This window comes from Spermophilus citellus (assembly GCF_964194105.1).
Source record: "Spermophilus citellus genome assembly, chromosome: 3".
Lineage (NCBI taxonomy): Eukaryota > Metazoa > Chordata > Mammalia > Rodentia > Sciuridae > Spermophilus > Spermophilus citellus.
Genome location: NC_138184.1, coordinates 130,926,935 through 130,949,113, shown reverse-complemented (window position 1 = coordinate 130,949,113; position 22,179 = coordinate 130,926,935). Strand labels below are relative to the sequence as shown.

General features: G+C 38.5%; 1 protein-coding gene across 2 annotated transcripts in view; it reads right to left on the bottom strand.

Annotated features, from left to right (window-relative positions):
- GLI3 (GLI family zinc finger 3) overlaps positions 1-22,179 on the bottom strand; it is a 279,826-nt gene that overhangs the window by 9,566 nt on the left and 248,081 nt on the right. For both annotated transcript variants that reach the window (XM_081285013.1, XM_081285012.1), the window contains exons 11-13: positions 9,685-9,834; positions 8,331-8,495; positions 2,268-2,558 (exon numbers count right to left, since the gene is read on the bottom strand). In XM_081285013.1, coding sequence (XP_081141139.1) covers positions 2,268-2,558; positions 8,331-8,495; positions 9,685-9,834 — 606 coding nt within the window. The remainder of the gene's footprint in view (positions 1-2,267; positions 2,559-8,330; positions 8,496-9,684; positions 9,835-22,179) is intronic.

The following is a 22,179-nucleotide window of genomic DNA, read 5'->3' as shown; positions in this document are numbered from 1 at the left end:
GAAAAAAAGAAGAAAGAATTTAATTTATAGCATGATGATAAAATTAAAGACATGTTTTTTTAAAGAAAGCATTAGGAATGTAAATTTCATCTCCATTAGTAAATGTTTATGAAAATATCTGCATACATTTAAATGTGTGTGTATACATGCATACATAAAATAGTCTATTATAGGAATGTGATTACATTATTAACCTCAGGGAGCTTCAGTTTCTTCCCTGTAAAACATCTCATGATCTTATGTTTCTATGACTTAGTTTATAAAATATTTCACCCATTGGGGCATCTCAAATGTCACTGAACCAAATCATGACAAATATTTATTTCTACCAATTTTCTTTTTATATAATGGGTGTTTGTAATGGGTGTTTGGGGAAAAGAGGGCAAACTTTCTTTTTTCTTTTTTTAAATTTTTTTTAGCTTTTGACAATGTAATTTATTTCCCATATTCTTGCATAAACCTTTTTTCCAGAATGCATTTTAATATATGACTTACATTAATTGAAATTCACATGATTAATCACAAAAGATCCCTGGACACCTGCTAGCTTTGTTGAAATTCTCTAGCAAAACAAGACTTTCTTGAGCCTGGGATGCACATTGAAGAAATAAGATACTCTGGGTTCTTAGAATGGTCTAAGAATATAAATCATAGTGTTTGATGACATAATCTAGGAGACCACAAATTCATTTTCCTTAAACATTTGAGAATAAACTGCTGAATATTTTGCACAGTTATTATATAGGTAGACTTTATTTTATGAAATAGATACATGCTCACCTCCAAAAAAGTATATAAAGCACTTTTGTATGAATCAATTAACTTAAAAAAATATCATGATCATTCGTATATATACACATTTTATTAAGATACTTTATAAATGCAAAATACCATGAGAAATGATGATAAAGCTGAATATCCTATTTGTGTTATTTTTGGCTAAATTTAATGTCACTTTTTAAGACTCTAGAATTTAAAGACAAACCTGGTTAATCATTAAAACGTAGTTTCCTTACCAATGCTGGGATGGTATGTGCAATTATTTCCAGCCGACGTGTACTTCTGAATAGTGAACTCACTGGTGAATTCATAGAATTCTTTCAATTGCTGAACTTCTCACATTTTAAAAAAATGCTTCCTTAAATTTAGTAAAATTTGCCCATCCAACCATTTCCTTGTCCCCAGAAAGCTAGGCATATTATTTCTATCTCTTACATTTCTTCCACAGGTCAGAGTGGCAAACTTATCCCAATATATATGCGTAATTAAATCCATTGTATGCGTGACCAATATAAATGCACTGAATCTTCTTTCATATGTATTCTTTTAATTTTTCTTTTTATCCTTCTGAAATTTTAGGTGCTTTATAAAAATACGTACATGACACAAAATCACCAAGTGAAGTCTGAAAGCAACTGAAAGAATAGTATTGCTCATATTCTAATAATTACTAGACAGAAATAATGCTTGATTACAAGAATTTTTCAAAACCCTTCTTCATTCTCAATCTCATAGACTCAGGCACAAGAGAAATGGTCCCAGTGTATCCAATCTCTGCTCCGATTCTAGAGTAGATGTTTGTGAACATCAACCCTTTGCATTCCCCATTGCTAGCAAAACCTACACTTCCTCTCCTGCCCACTTTGCTCCTGTGCATCCCTGTGAGGCCCAGAGACTGGTGCATTTCTGCCTGTCCTTCCTTCCTCAAGCCTCACTCTTGCCAACTGGGAGTGCTAAATTCCATGTCCTCATGGCCTCTGACCTCAGAGTGCACCTCTCTCCTGAAGGCTCCTTACAAAGACCCATGTTCAAGCTCCCATCACCCTGAGTGGTATTTGTTTTTCATTCTATCTCTCCCACTGGACTGCATACCCCTAAAGGATACGGATTGTAGCTTATTTACCTTTGAGTCACCAGGACAAAGAAGACAGAAAACATGTTTACAGAAAGGCTCAATAAATGATTTTGTACCTTCGAGGCACATTGACAAGATACACAGTCGTGTCTCTGCCTGCCATGAGTGGTATGGTATGTCTCTGGATCAATTTCAAAAATCAGGAAACTTGGAAGCTCTTTTCTGAGTAGAGTTATTCTAAGCAGATAAACTTCAAGTAAGCAGTCCAGGTTACTGGGCTCATGACCTCCTCAAATCAGAGTGACCCGATGCAGTGAGGATGGGAATGGTCTTATCTCTCTGAATGCCCTGCTGGGCTCTTTCAAATGACCCTCGGCCAACTCTGGGAAAATCAGGAGAGTGAATGACATACCATGGGTTTCTCGGCCTTGACCGTCTTCACCTGGAGGCACTCCTCCCGCTTTGAGGTAGTGTTGCTGAGGTCCTTCTGCTCCCCAAGGGCTCCCTGAGTCGGCCGGCCAGGTGACCTGGACTGTGAATGACTGCCAGAATCTCTCGGAGGTGGGGGCCGAGGATGCATGTCCCCACGCTGCTTCTTGGTGACATGAGCCTCAGGGCCATGCACAGTCTTCACATGTTTCCGAAGGGAGCTTGGGTCTGTGTAACGTTTAGTGCAGCCTGGGATTTTGCACACATAAGGTTTCTGCCAAATCCAACAGAAACACAATAGGTTGTTATAAAAGTGATTAAGCTCCAGCCCCACAGTCCTCTGTGGTTGCTCATTACAATTTTAATTCTTTCAAAACACTTTTACAAAGCTCAGTGGTACTCAAATACCTGTAGGAACTAGTGGTTTAATAAGGCCATTTGGACATGGTCCAGTGTCCATAGAATCTGGCTAAATAGATTATTATTTTCAAGAGAGCTCTGGGAGAGCTAAGAGTGTGTAAATTGCCTTCCTGTTCTTGGAAGCATTTATGCTGTGAGTGGGAAGAAGTACCATGGTACCATGACAGGCACTCAGGAGACATCTGGTGATGATGATGATGATGGAAGGAGGCTTAAGGGATTCTCATCATCTAATCAGGAGAATGCTGCACAATTTTCAGAAGAAGTTGTGTCAAGAAATTTCTTTATGTAAATCCTTTTTTTGTGGGGGTAGTTAATACCATTATGTGCTTTGGAAATGGACTATTTACGTATAGGTATAATTAAAAAAAAAAAAAAAAAGATTGCTTTTAGCCTCTCCAATGTTAGATGTCGCTAAAATGTGTTCCTCTGGGTAGGACGGCAACTGCGTGGGGACATTCAGGGCTCGAAAGGTCCAGAACCTCTCTGGTCTTCAAAACAGTCAAGCCTTGCCCAAGGCAGCTGGATAGTGTGCTGGGAACCAGGATTCCTGGTCTGTGCTTCTTTCCTGAGTGCTCAAGTCTATAAATTATTTCATGCTCATTTCATTTTCTATGTGAGTCAGTGGTCAAGTCTCTAGATATAGTTATAAACATTATATGGATGCTAATAGCTAGATATTTATTCAAACTGCTGGCCTCTGCTCATGATCAACACCCAAATTGTGATTTTGTCCAATTGGCTCCAAAATAATCTATTCATGGATGATTGTGTAAACAAAGTTGGTCCTTTATATCCAAAGGTTCTGCATTAGCAGATTCAACCAATCACAGATTGGGAATATTAAAAAAAAAAAAAACTTGGTGTGCACAAACTTTCTTCTTGTCTTTATCTGCTAAATAATGTAGTATAATAACTATTTCCACAGTATCAGACATCATAAGTAACCTAAAGATGATTTGAAATATATGGGAAGATATACATAAGTTGTATGGAAATACTATGCCATTTTATATAAGAAACTTTTGCATTCTTGGATTTGGTATCTGGGAGAGACCAGGAAATAATCTGCAGATACTTAGAGATGACTGTATACATTTATATCCATGTATACCAGAGGATGAGCCGTTAGGTAAGCAATCGTTATAAAAACCATGATTAATATAATTTATCTATTACATTTAAAAAGATGCCGTCTTGTAGAATGTATGTCTAAAAGATGCTTTTTCACTAAAAGCCCAAGAACAGACTGAATGCGAACTAAAAATGCTGAAATGCCCTAATGCAGTGCAGCAAAGATTCCGAAAATTATCCTGAGAGACTTCACCTTCAAATATGAGATTCCTCTGGGTAGAATTGATTCCCATTAACTTGAATTATGTCTACTCAGGATCTTGTGTGAATTGCAGCACACACACATATATATAATGAAATGAGCGCATCAAATTCTATGCATTAGGGTAGAAGAATGGCTCTGTTGATTGGTGCCATTACCTTCCAGTGTTCTGACATAGGCTCTATGCTTATTCCTGGCACTGCCATGACAAATTGTTCCATGAGCAGGCAGAATGAGTGCATGGGGCATTTGTGTGCAAAGGGAAGATGGAGTACAAGGTGGTGCTACTACATTTCTATAAATATATGCATATGAATAAAATGGATTGATTTAGAAATGTGGAGATAGTTGATGTCTAATGAGAACAAGAATGTTCAGAACCTGTATTGCCAAAAATAACAGCACACACTAGTACACCTGCAACTATGTGCCCATGCATGTGAACATACACATTATCCATCTACACAAAAACCATAACAATACAAGCTCAGGACATTAAAGTCTTACAGAGAAGCATATTAGCCCAATTATATAGTTTGGCCTCCAAATTTTGTTGTGATCAGTAATTGCAATTATATATTCATATATAGGCTAAAAATATGTTGTCAGACTGAGTAGCATCGTTCATGTGCTCAGTATTCGACTTTTGACATGATAGTTACCATTTTGACTCACTGTACTCATAGGCACTGGGTGAAATCAGCTGATACATTTTCTACCTACTTTGTAGAATTGACCCAAATAAATTTTTTCATTAAACATCCAATGACTCCTATTCCATGCAATGTTCTGTGATCCCAATATTGTATATTGCAGAATTTAACCTTGAGGAATATAAAATCCTTAATGTAATCCTTGCACTTGATATATAAAAATCTCTTTTTCTGGTATGAAAAATAAGATACCATGTAATTATCCACAATGTAAAGTGTGAATACTAAGGATGCAGACAACGGAGGAATCTCTTTTCAGTTGGGATGATCCTGGAAGGGGTCAGTTATTAAGTTTCTGTCTCTGGGTCTAATGCTCAGGTTGTGAGTTTATGTTAGTTGCCAAATGAGACCATGACCGTCAAGTTCTTACCACAATGCATGACACAGGGTAAGCCCTCAATAGATGGACCTTTTATTAGGAGAAAGTAGTTTTGTTGGGTTCTAAAAGGAGAATAAAATTCCCAGAGATTAAAAGGAGGGCAGGAGGATACCAAAAAGAGTGTCCTGAGCAGAGTTCCAGCAGCAGGACCACATCACACATGTTGGCATGTACTGGACAGCACAGGCTTCTGAAAGGTTCCATTCATAGTCATGATAGTGAGAGGTCAGGACTGGAAGGGCAGGCTTGGGAGGAGTGAGAATGGGTACTGACACAAGTTTAGGGAGTCTAAACTTTTCCTGCAGGAAAGAAAGTACCATTGGAGCTTTTGGGAGAGGGACATCCAATCGAATCAGAGCGAGGAAAGTTCTTCAGAGGTAACTTTGGGAGGAATGTGAACTATGGGGTCAGAACTGCCACTGCTACAGTCCAGGGTCCCTGAAGGGCAGGACAGCCTAATAGAGAAGTACCTGAATGGCTTAGAATGAGAAAAATGCTAGATAATTTAACTAGTATCTAATAGGATAATACTATAACAGGGTTCATAAATTTTGTGGCAGCCACAAACGTCATGTGATTAACCCAAACCCTTCCTAATCTATTTCTAATTTATTAAATTCTTTGCCAGACCTAGGATAGCAAAGGGCTCAGCACAAAACTAGCTGTCAATATTTGTTGAGTGAATAAATGAAGTTATAAGTAAGAGAGCAATTAAATTAGATGAAACTGATTATCTTGATTTACCTAGTATTGTCTTATTACCAAATCTGGATTTCCTGAACAAACTTATTTTGGGTATCTCTTAGATGATCTATCATTTCATGCACAAGGCCAAAGATTTGCATAGAGAATGGAGAAAAAATGATTTACATGTTTATGAATAAAATCTGAATTATGTATTTATAATTAAGGTTAAAAAATGTTTAACGGCTCAAACTTGATAAAAAAGGTATTTTTTTAGTATAATAAGGTATTCAATTCTTATAACACTGAACTTTTGACCTCACAGAAGATAAGCTCAATTACAACACACTTGACTAAAGCAAACAGATGTAGTCACATATTTTAAGTCAATGAAAAGATTAAAAAAAAAAAACCCTTAGGAAACATCTTATATATGTGCACTGCTAATCCTAACATATCCACTGCCTGAATTTCTTCACAATGTGAGAGAAAGTTGGTCCAAAATCTATAAACTGTAGCTGGGCGCAGCCACACATGTCAGTGATCCCAGCAATATTAGACACTGAAGCAGGAGAGTGGCAAATTTAGGACCAGTCTCAGAAATTTAGTGAGGCCTGTCTCAAAATAAAAAAATAAAAAAGGCTGGGGATACTGCTCAGTGCTAGAATGTCCTTGGGTTCAATCCCTAGTACCCCAAATTAATTAACTAATTAATTAAATTCTATAGGAATGAATATTCTCTTGTAGTCAAATATATGAAATACAGTTAAATACATTAATTAGTTGAATCCCCTAAAAACTTGAAATCAAAATACAATTTATGTAGCAAAATAATCCTTTTAAATTGCACAATTCCATGGAATTTAGTACACTCTTGGTGTTATGCAATCATCACCACTGCTTAATTCCAGAACATTTTCATCACCCCAAAATGAAACCTTGTACCCATTAGCAGTTGCCCCTACTCCCCTCCACCAGCTACTTGGCAAATACTCATCTACTACCTGTCTCTGTGCATTTGCCTATTCTTTAGACTCCCTAAAATTTTGTACAAAAAAAGAAACATATGATAATGCAGCTATTGCACACAGTAAAAGCATTTTTGACGCAAAGAACAGAATGTGTCATCTCCTTTAAATCAATAAGACATTCCAAATGTCTCTCATTTCCTTAGTCCAGTTTAACCTTTTCAAAAAGAGTTGGTGTGGGCTGGGGTTGTAGCTCAGTGGTAAAGCACTTGACTAGTACATGTGAGGCATGGAATTCGATCCTCAGCACCACATAAAAATAAATAAATAAAATAAGGTATTGTGTCCATCTACAGCTAAAATAATAATAATAATAATAATAATAAAGAGTTGGTGTACATGGACTTGCAAGTGTGAATATGGTGTGAGTGTGCTTTTTGGAATATGTGGTTAATCCTATTAGAAACCATTTTGTTCTTGTTCTATCAGTTCAGCTGAAAGAAAACGTGGTGAAGACCTTAAGGCCAAATAGCCCCAAGTGGAATAGCTCACTATATTTTGACCAGATGTTCTATCTCTCTCTATCTGCATCTGTTGAAGTCATGACAGTCACTACAAGATCTTATGTGTACAAAATCCTCCTTCTTTAACACAGTTCAAGCAAACTGATGACAAGTTTTATAGACTGAGATATGTGTTGTGTTTCTACATGGCTCTCCCATTTCTACCAAAAATGGGAGGAACCTTGGTGTTAGTCTCTTGATTCATTCAAGAGAGGAGCTAGCATTTGACTTAGAACTCCAAGAAGTTACAGATTTGTGGGTAGATATGCCTCAAAATATAAGCAAAATAAAATTCACTGATACCAACTTGCTTCTCTGCAACCTGAGAGGATGACTTCCTAAAGACAAGAGCATCACCCCAGGAACCACCTATTACCATGAAGCTTCATTCAATAAATTATCTTAAATAACTAACTGGGTTTCTGAGAATATCTTCCAAGATCATTTGGAATTCAGAACGTCTGGAAACTGTATTTGAGCTATGGCTGGTTGCTCTGTCTTTTTTTTTTTTTTTTTTTTAAATAACATATTTGAAGATACCACTTAGAGAAAGCAAATAAGACTGGCTATTTCAGCAGTAAGCTATCACTTGTCAATGTGCTCCTTCTAAATCTATCTTTGGTGCTTACAGAGTCACCCTTTGAACTCCATGGACTTATTACTCTGAGCAGAGCCAGTGGCTGGAAATCCAAGTTAAATGCTTGTACTGTCTGACCAGTAGGTGGCAGTTCTGAACAACATGATACTAAGTTCATGAGTATACTAAATGCCATGGAATTGTGCAATTTAATAGTTCCTGCTTCCTCTGTATCATGCCCCAATTGAGGTCCAGTTTTCTGCCCCACCTCCAAGCCCAAGCCTCCACCTGTCCTCTTGGAGCCAGCTTACGCTGGGAGCAGTCAAAAGAAAAAAAGCCTTTCTAAGGATACCCTCATGAGGGTTCTTTGTTTCTGCCCATGAGCTCAGGGCCCATGGATGCTTACCTCATTGGAATGTGTTCTGTTTTGGTGCTTGGCGCGATCAGAGGCATTTGAGAAGGCCTTGTTGCAGCCTTCATGCTCACAGACGTATGGTTTCTCTCCAGTGTGAGATCTCAAGTGCGTTTTCAAGTTTTCTAGTCTCGAGTAGGCCTTTGTGCAACCTTCAAACTGGGGACAACAGGTAAATCTGGATTACTCCACACAATGCACCGGCAGCTTATGCCTAACCCTCCCTCAAAGTGGATGAAAACCTGACGTTTCAAGGGTCAGCAGCTTTTCAAAACCACGGAACAAAAACTCCACTAAACTCTGCATTTATTGGGATTCAGATGTGGCTTGGGGCAGTTCAAGATAAAGCATTTTCAGTGCCAATAAAAGTCCTGAAGTTTTTTTTTTTTTTTTTTTTTTTAATAGACCGCTCAATGTGGACAATGGATTTCATTATCTGCTCATTGATCTCCTCAAATTCCCACTGATTTCAGATTCAGCACAAAGTTCATTAATATGGCTTTGTGTCCATACAAAGACCTGGAATTTGATCATGTTTGTAAAGGGCCTTTAAGATGTAAAGTACCAAGGCTGAGTAGGGCCCAGTGTGCCTTCTGGGTACATCACTGAGAGAATGTTCAACTTCATGGAAGCCCTGGCCCACTCCTGAAGTCCACACTGTGTCACTGGAGACTAACCAGGAGAAACTTTAAAATCAGGTGAAGGTTGAGTATCCCTTACCCAAAATACTTGGGATCAGAATGTCTTGGATTTTTTTTCAGATTTGGGAATATCCATTTATTCTTTATATATACACCTTATATACACTACCTGATGATAATTTTGTATAGTATTTTTAGTGTACCCGTGTTTTGACTACAACCAGTCACATGAGGTCAGGTGTGAGATTTTCCACTTCTAGCATGATATTGGGGCTAAATTTTTACAAATTTTGGAGCATTTTTGGATTTTTTTCCTTTCTTTTTTATTTTGGATGTTCAACCTATGCAGCGATTCTTTTTAAAAAGTCAACTTAAACTTTTTAAGTTGGAAGCTGGCGCCTCCCTTTGCTTTTTGAGCCTCTGCTGTGATGAGTTATTGGGCTGGGGCCGGTGCCGTGGCCAAGAGCTCATTCCCAGTACCAGCCTTCTGCCTGCTATCCTGTCTAATGAGACAGCTCAAAAACCCAGATATTCGTCAATAGATGATGCACCTTCTCTCTTCTTACCAACCTTGCTTCCCTCAATCTGAAGTCATCAGCCCACACAACCATGAAGAATATGAGGAAGGACCCATGAGGTGAGGCCTAACACCCACCCATAGGAGGGGACACCCAGGTTGCCTGCCTGCTACCCACTTGTGTACTCACAGTGCATTTGTGAGGCTTCTCGCCCGTGTGTCTCCTCATATGCACTACCAACATGTACTGGGCTTTGAAGGGTTTCTGTTCCCTTGAGCAGTCAAGCCACCGGCACACAAACTCCTTTTTCTCTCCATGAATATGGTCATTATTGATATGCTGGGGTTGAAGAAAAAGAAATAAATGGAAATGCATTACTCATTTCTGAAAGCAACAGAATAAAGTGCAAAATATGCTCAATCTGAAGTCCTAAAGGAGATATGAAGAACTTAACCAACTTCTATGTTTCTAAGAATTCTAGTTAGTATACTTCTCAAGTAAATTTTCTCTTGCTAATTGCATATGTATGCTCCCCAGATAGCAGCCATGACACGAAATGAGAGGAAGCCTGGCATCTCAGGAAAAGTACCATACCAAGCATCTAAAGAGCAGAGTTCAATGCTGAGTTTTGGGGATGACTACTTGTGAAATGGAGTGAGCCATTCTTGTCCTCTCTGGGCCTCTATCATTTTTCATCTCAAGGGAGGGTCAAGGCTAACGGGCTGCTCACATACTCTCCAGTTATCATATGCTTTGGGAGGGGATACACGTGTACCTGTTACACTCACATGCATGCACAATTTCATAAAAAGGTACAAGGAAAGCACTTTTCAAACTGAACATTGGGTTTGGTGAAGTTTCTTCCTGAAGCACAGAGAGAAAAAATAGGTTCTGAAGAAAAGGAGTAATTAACAGTGAACAAATGATTTGGTCTCCTGGGTCTTTTTTTTTTCTTCACATACAATATAAAGGAATGGACTCCCTGGTTTCTCAGGTGGTTTCCAGCTTTAGAATTCAATTAATGTGGTCTTTAAGATGAAGATGGATTCCCCTAAATTCGTCATCAATTCAAAGCTTCCAAATCACTTTTTATCTGATTCCTTGGATGAACATATCAAGTACCCTCTAAACAGGACACATGAGAAACCTCTGGAAGCCCCAGGAGGATCAGACGTTCTTCATTTGGATCCAATTAACATTCATTTAAGTAAGCTGAGTGCACTATTTAAAAGTCCAGTTTAAGACTATTGAGGAGAGTTGTATCCTGTTTTTATTCTCTTGTCATCCTGCATTTGCCTTAGTTTAAAGCAAATTTAAGCATTTTCCCAAACATACATAGAAATATATCACTTAAAAATTCATCGAATGATTGACAGCTCCCTTCAGGTCTGTGCACTACATGAGAGTTTCACAACATTTAATTATGTGCTGCAAAGTCTCCAGCTCTTCAGTGATAAAGGTAAAATGCAACCATCAAAGTCGGCCTTCCCCAGTTACTCCACTAGGTGGCCTTCTGCTTCAGGAAAAAAAGAGTTTCACTTTAAAAAAAAACAACAACAACAACAAAGTTTTTTTTTTGTCCTGTTTCTGGAGATAAAAACTGGTTGAGGGCACAGATTTTTTTTTTTTTTTAATTTTTTCCTTTCCTTGAAAGGCTCTGATAAACAGAAAACAGAAGCATATCAGAGCACACCAGCAGACAACCATCATCTCCTGGAAACTGAAAATGACAAAGATGCTAACCAATACTCAAATACCATGTGGTATAGCAGCCCTGTGGCCAATGGATGTGGGTTTTCTACCAGAAGCCAGCTGTCCCATGAATAAGTGCTTCTTAAAAGTTGTGATTGTGTACATAAGTTAATAAAGAGAACAGACCTGCTAAACAGGGGACGATGTGCAATCATTACATTCATGTTTCAAGTATATCTTTGCGGCCCATATACATTACCCAGACTTATCCAAAGCGTGTGTTGAAACCCAGCCCTTGAAACCAAGCCCACATAATAGGAGGAGCTGTATGAATTCTCCCTTCCTGAGAGAAAAATAAATGACCACACAAAACCACTTCATAAAAATTGTACTTGGTTCAGTTTTCCAAGTTATTAGGGATAAATAAGTTGGGTGCTTGGGTTAAGAAAAAGAAGGAATGAAGGGAAGAATGAAAGGAGGGAGGGAGAGAGAAAGGGAATAAAAGTTAAAATTGGGAAATGGAATTTCAAACTGTACTGAGCCAACTCCTTGAAGTCAGGAATCATGGCTTTTTAGTTTCATATTCTCAGCCACAGTGTCTTGGTAATGTGCTGGTACCTGGCAGGTACTCAATAAATGTTGAACTGATTTGACCCATACAGCAAAGTGAATGTTCACTGGGCAAAAGAAATTATACTGTACACTTTTGTTTATCTGAATGAAACTTCATTTCACCTGGCACTTGGACACTATGAATTCAACAAGTGGTATTTCATTACTTTAAAATAATATGCTCTCAAGAATTCAGAAAGATTTAAAAGATATTCAAACATGAATCCCCTCTTGCTAGGTGGAACCAAAGGAATGCACTGATATTGCAACATTTATTTCCTCTCACGCATTCATGGGGTTGTGTTGGCTGTACTCACACCGGGCCATGAGCTGGGGAGTAAGACACACATGAATCCTGCCCCAAGGAAATTACAGTCTCCTGAAGGAAAATAGATAATGACTTAAATTACTATACAATTAAAGTTGTGATAAGTGTTGTGAAGGGAAATAATGGGTTTTATATAAACACATAACAGCCGGTCCTAAATCAGAGTGGAGCATTAGGCATCAGGCTTGGCTTCTCAAATGAAGCTGCATGGAAAGCAGGACCTGAAGATGAACGGAGACCTGCCAGGTGTGCAGATTAGGGTGGAAGTAGAAAAAAAAAAAAGGTGGCAGACACTATTGTAGACAGATGACAAGGATGCACCCGCAGAAGGCAGAGCTCAGTGCCTTATTGAAGATCAGGGTGAGGCCCATCACACAAGGCAGGAGAGAATTGGCCAGGCAGACCCTGCAGGCCTTGGGTACTGCCTCTGCTGGGCATGGTGAGAAGGCACAAGCTTGCACCACACAGATCAAATAGACTCTGCTGGGGTGGTCACGTGTGGGTTGGCTTGCCAGGGCTCAAAATGCAGTATGCTAAGTCAGACCCTCAGCTGTGAGGCTGTGGGGGGTACTCCTGGACAGGATTCACATTTCTCCTATGAGAAAGTCAGCTCTTGCATGCCTGTCCCCAAGGAGGACAGCATCAGGATAACTGATGCTTCTCAGGGCCATTAGATGACCCACAGTGGGAGGCACCAATAGCAACAAGTAAAAAAAGTCTTTGGCTTCCCCTCCTGTCCTGGCTAACATACTGGAGGAATTGCACTCTAGAAGGACAGGGAGGGGGCTTTTCTGGACTGTGGCTCCTTTAGGTGAGGTGGAAGAGGGAGAGCAAACAACCTGCCAGCTCCCTTGCAAAGTGTCCTTCACTGGTGATAGGAAGGTGAAGGTTCGGGATGAGATTAGAGGCCTAAAGTGGACAGACTGGAACATGTGGAATCTACCTAGAGTGGAGCTGAAATGTCTGCTGATAAGCAGGAAGGGAGAACTGTCAATAATGGAGGGCAATTGCCAGAAAAATCAAATTAATTTCATATTTAGATTTCACCGAACTTCATCTTTCTTTGCCTCTGGGACCATGTATGGAAATGTGATTGGAGTGATATTCTATGCTGACCAGCCAGCAGGAACCCCTCAGTGTTGTCCCCACATAAGGAGGAAAAGGGAGGAACATACATAGGGCAGTTGAAGCAACTTCACTTTCAGCAAGGTTAGCCTCTTTGGAATTTTCCCTTTCTGTCTTCTTAGACTGTGGTGTCCAAATTAACCTGTTTTTGTAGTAGTCTGAAGTGACCCTTGAATTCACACATACACTGAGACCACAGGTTTTTTTTTTTTTTTTTCTGGAAAGAAAAGTCTACAATCTAGGAGTGTAGAGACCAAGTTGATCTCATTTTTCTTAAAGCTCAAATGCTAAGTAGAGGACATAATCAATTACTATAAAGAAATAAGGAGGTGTCTTTCTATTTAGGTAATTCAAATGTGTTTTAAGCTTAAAATATTTTTGAAAGATAGATTTTAAGTGAAAATTAAAATTCTAAGAAATCATAGACTTCACATATTCATGTGATATTTACTAAATATTTACTTTCCTTTAAGAAAACTGCATTGGCCTCTGCAGCAAAAGCTCAGGGAGGATTCATTTGGGCAGATACTGGATGGTTCCCACAGATGCATCTCTGACCAATTTCTGATGTGCTGTGTACTTTGGATAGGCAGATTTGCCTCCTTGGGGCTTAATTTTCTCATCTATAAAATTATATTGATGAACTAGATCAGGTGTGGGCAAAGTTTTTTCTGTATGAAGCCAGATAGAAAAGTTTTATTTACTGTAGTCCAAAGTTGAACAGCTCTAATCAATATACGAATGAACAAAATATAGCCATTCATTTATGAATATGGAAAGTTTGCATGTTATGAAATAGTCCCTTAAAGTTTTAAAAAATTATTTAAAACCGTAAAAACTTATTCTTAGCTCACCACTGTTTGTATTAAAAACAAACAGTGGACTGAATATAGCCTGTGAGCTATTAGGTTACTTGCCCCCACACTAGATGATTTCAAAGTTTCTTTCTTACTCTAACATTTATCAGGTTTGCTCTCAAGCCTGTGAAAGTAAAATCAGGAGGATGTATGGTTTAGTGCCAGAGAGAAGAAAAGAAACTAGAAAGGAATAAAAACCAGGATCCGGGGCCAAAAGGGGGAGTTCGATGAAAGGAGGGAGTTAGGCTAGACACGTTTCAGGTCTGCAGCATTTCCCTAGGATTGGGTTGAAAACGCACACATTTTTTTCTCACCAAACTCTAAGGAAGCTAAAAGAAGAGTAATATGCAATGAATTCTTAACAATCAGCAGACAGATGAAGCCCATGTGAAGTGGGCCTGAAATTCAATGGGCAAGAGTTTATTTGTGGTTTCACTGAAAAACTTTGACTTCCTAACAGTGAAAAACGTTAATCAAATATATAAATAATTTAATTGGAGGGAAAATAATGCATGATTAAATTCCAAACTAATCCAACACAAAGACACGCAATTTGCCAGAGGCCCAAAAGCCAGAAAGAGATAGATGGTGTAAATTACAATGTTGTATGCCAATTCATGTGGCCACTCTGGACTTTCCCTGTCTGAATAAACAGGGCAGGGATACTGGGACCAGCAATTTCCCCCTCAAAGGCTGAATCCAACCACAGAGCTTCTTGATTGGGTTTCCATTTATGGTCGTAAATATTTGCTTCTGGAAACTGATGGCTGATGAAGCAAATCAAACACCTCAGGAGCCCACAGCAAACCAACACAGTTGATATTTCCCAATTGTGATCATGTCTGTAGCAACATGAGCCAAGACTCCGTATTGCAGTCTCTTCTACTGGACCAGGGCTCTGGGAGCCCAGAGAAAGGCAGGAGAAATCACTAGCTGGTTTGGCAGTCGAGGAGGCGGAAGGCACCTCTTTATTTCAAGGGACTCTCTTTGGGATGCCCAGTCCTGATTGTCAACCAAGGAGGCTTCGAGAGGTGTGGGAAGAAAGACCTGAAGGAAGGGGAAAGTGGAGCTTTTCTTTCACTAGCTGTAGAATGGAAGCCCACAATGGACTTCACTGAGCTAATCAGGGTCCTTTCTTCTTGCTTCGTTATTTCACTATGAGCTCAGCGCAGGCAGTTTTCCTAACCCTTCAGATGAAATGCATGCATGTGGTCCATCGATGCTCAATGCTCACAGCACTCTAAATAAAGCAGCTATTCAAGCAGTTCACAGAGCTTGGAAGGGCACTTCTGCTTTCTTTCTGCCTCCTTCTCCCTTGGCCAGACTCTCAGATTCCCACTCAGAAAGCACAGCTCTCTAGATGTGTAAGTAGCCTCCATTCTAAGTGACTTCCTAAGAGGAGAGGATGGAGCCTGGCTTGAGGTGTTCCCAAGAGACCTGATCAATCTCCATTCAAGTTCTGCCTCTGATTCACTAGCCAATAGACAAATACCACTGCCTCCACAACCCATTACTCTCTTTTTTTTTTTTTTTTTTTTTGGTGAGGGATAGGTACTGGGGATTGAATCCAGAGGCTCTTAACCACTGAACCACATCCCAACCTCCCTCCCCCATTCTGTATTCTATTTAGAGACAAAGTCTCACTGAGTTGTTTAAGGAAGTTGCAGAAGCTGGCTTTGAACTCTCGATTCTCCTGATTCAGCCTCCCAAGCCCGCTGGGATTAACAGGCCTGAGCCACTCTGGCCAGCTCAAAACCTGTTGCTCTTTACATCCACCAACTTCTTCACATCAAGAAGACAAACTCCTTCCAAATTTGTCGTGAAAATATTGCCGTTAAGCACACCTGGAAACAGTGAAAGCAGGAAATGCAGAACTTCACCCTCACCATTTTTCCTTTGACTCCCCTGTGCATGTATATTACCCCGGAGTCTTTTCCATCAGCATCTACTGTTTCCTAAATAACACAGCACTTTTTTTTCAAATGACTTAAGAGGTTTTTCCAGGGCTGGGGTTGTAGCTCAGTGGTACAGCACTTGCCTAACACACGTGAGTCACTGGGTTCAAGCCTCAGCACCACATAACAATAAATAAAATAAAGATATCGTGTCCATCTACAACTAAAAATATTTTTTAAAAAGGTTTTTACAAAGTGTGTAGCCAAGTTTTTGCTGCAAAACATACATATAAATAATATTTTTTTTTTTAAAAAAGGTCCTTAGGACGATGGTCAAATATATGTGAATTCACATATAAACACTCATGTGTCACACACACACACTCACACACACACACACACACACACACACACACACACACACACACGGTATTATGGCTTTAATAGAAAAGAAAGTAAGGGCCTGGAGAGTGGTGTATTTCACATATGAGTATCTGGGGGTGCAATTGGTTGGTTTGCCAACCACTGGCTGCAGGCTGGGTGCACACACTTGCCCCACCCTCAGTTTTATCTTGGACCCCTGTCTTGGCTACATTTCCATGTATACTGACTGACTAGCATGCCACCATTTGATGCCATGATTATATTTTTAAAAGGAAGGAAATAAAATGGAAACATTTCCTTCTCAGAATGTCAGGCTGAAAGGGTTTCATACTTTCTTCATCTTTTCACATTGCTGCCAGGTTAGCTCATAGGCAGGGCTTGAGGGAGTGAGTAGGTTGAACAGAATGCAATCACTGGAAACTTCTGGGGATTTGGTGAAGTGGTATGCTACAAAAACCTTTGATGTTGGCATGAGATATAGAGAAATAAACAATTTTAAGAAAACTCAATTTTCAATTTGTTTCCTGAATTTAAATCCTAGAACTATCTCCTTACTTTTATAAGTCCAGAGATATTTCTGAAAAGGAGTAAAAGGGAAAAGTGATTTGGAATCTATTAAAATTTAATTCACATTAAAACTGATTTGGGGGCGAGACTGAAATGCTTTACCTAAAAGAAGACTCTCCACAAGAATCCCTTAATACTTTCCATCTCAAATAAGGCTTATACCTTCTTGTTTTGTGTATTATTTGATAAACACAACATTTAAAAAAAGTTTTACAACTGTCATGACATGGATTATATTAGGGACACATTGTGATTGGATTCCTAAAGGCTTCACTAGGCAGAAATAGGAAAAAAAGCATGAATCAGAGACTATCACCAAAATAGGTCTTATATCTCAATATGCACTTTAATTTTAGATAAATAAAATAATTTAAATTGTTTTGGTGGCACCCATCAATCTTCCTAACAGATTATTTAAGAAGCTGCAGCAGTTTGCTGCAGGGGGGCTCTTCCTGAAGACTTCACAGAGTGACTGTTTCAATTCAAACTGGTTAATAAAAATACCAGAGCACCTTTCAGCTTTTTGACAGAACTGCAAAATCGTACAGAAAAACATCAAAAGGACTCAAGATTTCATGTACAAAACAGTCTTTTCTTTATAAAAATAAAACAATTTTCTATTTCTGATTTATGAACATTAAGAATTAGGATGAGTAAAAGACAGAAATAGGCTTCTTGGTTAGAAACAAATAAATAAATAAGAGGAATCCTCTTGACAGCAATTTGATTCCTGTTCCCAGGCACAAATACATAAAAATGATTTTCATTTATGTGTAAGAAAGGCAAAGTTCTTGAACAAGGCAAACATGTTGTCTGAATGAAGGGCTTTGCAATGCTAGAATTCCAGAACAGAATTAAGTGACTTAAAATACAGCCCCCATCCCACCATCTCCCTAATCAGCACCAAGGTAAGCTGCACGTTTGTTCCACTGCAGTGGAAACCCATCATCGTTCATGTTTAAAACAAAAGTATGTAAAAACAAAGGAAGTACACATACATGAATGAACCTTGACAATTTGCTAAGTTTCCAAAGAAGCCAGTCTAAAAGGGACAAATGCTACATGATTCCATTTCTTTTAGTGCTCAGAAATGGGAGGTAAGTCTGTGAAGAAAGAAAGTAGGTTGATAGTTGGCTATGATTAGGGGTGAATGGAGAAATTAGGGAATGACAACTAAAACTGATGGGATCTCTTTTTGGGGTGATGAAAAGTCACTGGGGTCATGGCTGCATACTTTATGTTTGAATTGTTATATTCTTTAACGGGTGAATTATATTCCAATAAGGATGTTACCCTTCCTCTAAGTGTTCTTGGTGATGAAGTCTGTGGATGTCCTGGAGGAGGAGGAAGAGTGACTGAAGGAAGAACAGGGTGGGATCTGACCATCTCCAGGACATCAAATAGATTGCAGGTGGGGCCTGGCAAGTCATTTTTCATGGAAGCACAAGGCTACATCTCAGTCACAATTTCCACCAACACACACACAAAACACACACACACACACACACACACACACACACACACACACACACACAGCAGGCTGAGTTAAAGTGAAACATTTTTAGTTCCTGGTGGATTTTATACTAAACTCGCAAGTTAATAATCTGGGAATCGCTCATAAAAGATACGGTCTTCATGTTTCCCTTCCTCCTCATCTTTCAAGTTGTACAGATGAGTGGAAAAAAAAATGGATGGAACAACCCCAAATGGAGTTGTTAACAAAACCAAACCACAAACATCACAAGCTAATATCAGTTGAAGTACGCTAATGCGAAATCATCCATGGTTTGAAAAAAAAACAGATACTTTCTTCTCTACGATACATTCTTTAACTCACTGGAACCTCCTGTAAAATTTAAGCACTGTGAATTCAGAATCTCTATATTTCTATTTTCTGTTTCCTCAATTTATAAAATAACTAGGTGTGAATGTATAATTTGCGGAATCATTTATTTGATTCCCTAACCTCACCCCAACGAGTTGCTTGTTTCAGGCTCGGATTCCTGTAAAATAATAATGTACTGAGTTAATATTAAGATGACCTGCAATTTAAGGAAAATTTAGTTTTTGAAAGCTTTTAAGAAGCAGTATGTAAATAGTGCTATAATTGGTTAACGTTATTTACATTAGTTACTTAATAAAGAAACTATCTTTCTTCTTGAAAGTAGAGCAAGGATATCTAATTCCTTGTAGAAACTATGAAAATGCTCTTTTCCTCACAATTTTTGTGCTTTGAATTCTTAGTTATTTTTTTAAAAGATAGATGTAACACTTCTTTTTTCAGAGGGTTCTGTTATAACTTAATTAGGTAATTATTCTTAAACAAATTTTCAGTTTCTTTCTGCAAGGGTCGGTATTTAAATTCCACTGAGATTTTCCACAGAGATGTAAAATTTAAAACTGTTTACACTTTTCTACAAATTATGGACACATTTAATTTTTTATCTTCTTATTCTTTTTAAATAGCAACTTTGTTTCAGTCAAAATAACAACAAAAAACATTTTTTAAGCAAATTGATTTGATTACCAAAATGAAAGACATAAAGAATTAAGCAAGGGCTGGGGTTGTAGTTCAGCAGTATTGCACTTGCCTAGCACATGTGAGACACTAGGTTCACATAAAAATAAATAATTAAATGTGTCCATCTAAAACTAAAAATATTTTTTAAAAAAAGAATTAAGCAAGTTAGGATTTAGTGGCATTCTAGAAATTCTAGAAACAAGGATACAAAGAATACTAAATGCAAACACATAGCATAGTTTGAATTGTGTAGCCATGGAATGGAGTCATTTGGAAAACCAGTCTCCAAAAAGGGCTTTCTTTTCCTTTCCCTTCTTTGCAATGAGCAAGTCCAGCAAACATGACAGGCACCAGGGTTTCTGATCTGAACTCCAGCTCCAGAGGTGATTCAGGTAAAGACTGCTCTCCTATCCCTCACCTGGCTCCTGGATTGAGATGAGTGCTGAGCCCAAAAGGACCAGGAAAGTGGTGGTAAAATGCAACATCTCTCAAGGTCCAGATGAATTCGTCATTCTTATGTATGGCTCATTCCCATGCATTCCAGTGTATCTGGAAAGCATTACCATCCATAGCAATTGCACACATTTCCAAGGAAGGATTTCAGAAGCCTGTCTGTGTCCCCAAACATTAAAATCTTCTCACCTTGTATGTGTGGACTTTTGCCAAGAACAGAAAGGAGGGTTGTGGAAAGTTTATCTGCATATGGATATCTGTACAATGTTACTCTTTTCAATCTACTGTGGAAATAATTATTGCTTTGTTATAAAACTTTGAAAGATAGATTGGTTAGGCGTAATAGTATTTACAACAACACAACCTGGACTTTTAATTTTAAGGTGGTTAATGCACAATTGCTTGCGTGCATGCACACACACACATATACACACACACACACCATACACACACAGAGACTTATAATAGGAAGAGTAGAAAGGACTCATGTTATAAGTCTCCCTGAATACCAAGGTAAATACAATTTGTTTTCTGTTTGAAACATGAGATACTAAGAGTTCCATTATCTAAAAGCACACAAAATGTTAGCCTTTAATTACTTCCTAATTTTTATGATCTCAGTTATCCACACAGAGCCTGAGCATACAGATTGCTCTTCAGAAAAGGTCTGAATATACAGAGTGATTCCAAGAAAATTAAAAATTTAAATATAAATGGAAAACGAGATCCAACTTTTAATAAGTGGTCTCTGCCCTCACTGCTCCAAAAAAGCAACCACACTTTCTCCTCATCACTGAATTCTGATTCTGAACATTACAAAAATCTGCCCTTGGATCTGCACTCTGGTTTACCTATGTGATATCATAATTTTGATGACTATAAATAATATCTGTTAAAACAATAACAGATACAATAAAATGCATTTGGATTTCAAATAGATTTGGATAATCTATTTTAATATTTGGAGAAAAGTTAAGAAAAGTCAAGATTTTTTTGTAATGAAATCCTTTGAAGAGACAAGGTAGAAGAATTATTCTGGTACCAGCCACAGTCCAAACCACATCCCTAGCTATGACTATTCCTGAAGGTCTTCTGCCAATCATGTTGCTAAAAGAGGATATTGCATGAAAAGTGCTGGGAGAACTTTCCTTCAGCAGTTAATAAGAGATTAGGGCTGTGTGTGTGTGTGTGTGTGTGTGTGTGTGTGTGTGTGTAAAGAGGAGGGAAAGTAACTACTGATGATTGGAACACAGGCAAATCTCAAGAATGACTGGAGGAAGGGAAGAAGGCAGGCAAGCAGGCAAAAATTATCTATTTGGAAATCTGCCCACAGTCCCCACTGAGCTGACTCATTCATTCACTATTAACTCAAAGCTTATTTAGCATATGACAGTTACTGTGTTCAACACTGAAGAGGCAAGACGGAATAAGACACGTCCACTGGATCTTATCCAAGATCAGCTGAAGAAATGCAGAAAGGAATACTGCTTAAATTAGCCTTCACATCATGGACACCTTTGCTTCGCAATTAACTAGCAAGCTACTTGCAAGAATGCATGGCTTTCTTCCTTCTTGCAGGTCCTCACATCACAGAATAGTAGCAGGTCCATTGCCCAGGGCTTTTCAGATTTGTTGCAACAAATCAAGATCAGGAGGAAGCCCTGGAACATCTCTTCTGTAGCAAGCTTTTCTACACGTAGAAGTATCACTTCTACCATTTTTTAATCAATTCTTATTAATCAGCCATCTTAGTGGGCAGTGCCCCTCCAAAACATCTTAATCCATTATTGGTGGTACATCTAAATATATAAAAATAAAACTTTCTATATAATATGGATAGCCACTAACAAGTTCCATATCTAGATTTTATTTTTCTGTACCATGTTAAATAGAAGGCATTCAGGCTATAGAAAATGCACAGCTTCAGATATTAGGTTATAGGGATTAAATGATTATATATTGTGGGCAAAGCAAACACAGGCACTGTGCCTGAGAAGATGATAGTCTAAACGGGATGAGTGGGAAACAGTATTTAAAATAAAAGAGAGATGTATTAATAAGAGGGAAGGGAAGGCTGCAAAGCTTGATAACAAAGCTGAATTGTAGAAGGGAATACAGACAGACACCCAGGGCCAAGATAAAGCACAGAATGTTGGAAAATGAGGACAAGTGTAGGGTGGGGGAGTGTGTGTGGGTGTTTGGATATGTGCTATAGGGGGAAATCTAAGGGAGGTAGGATGGGAAAACTAG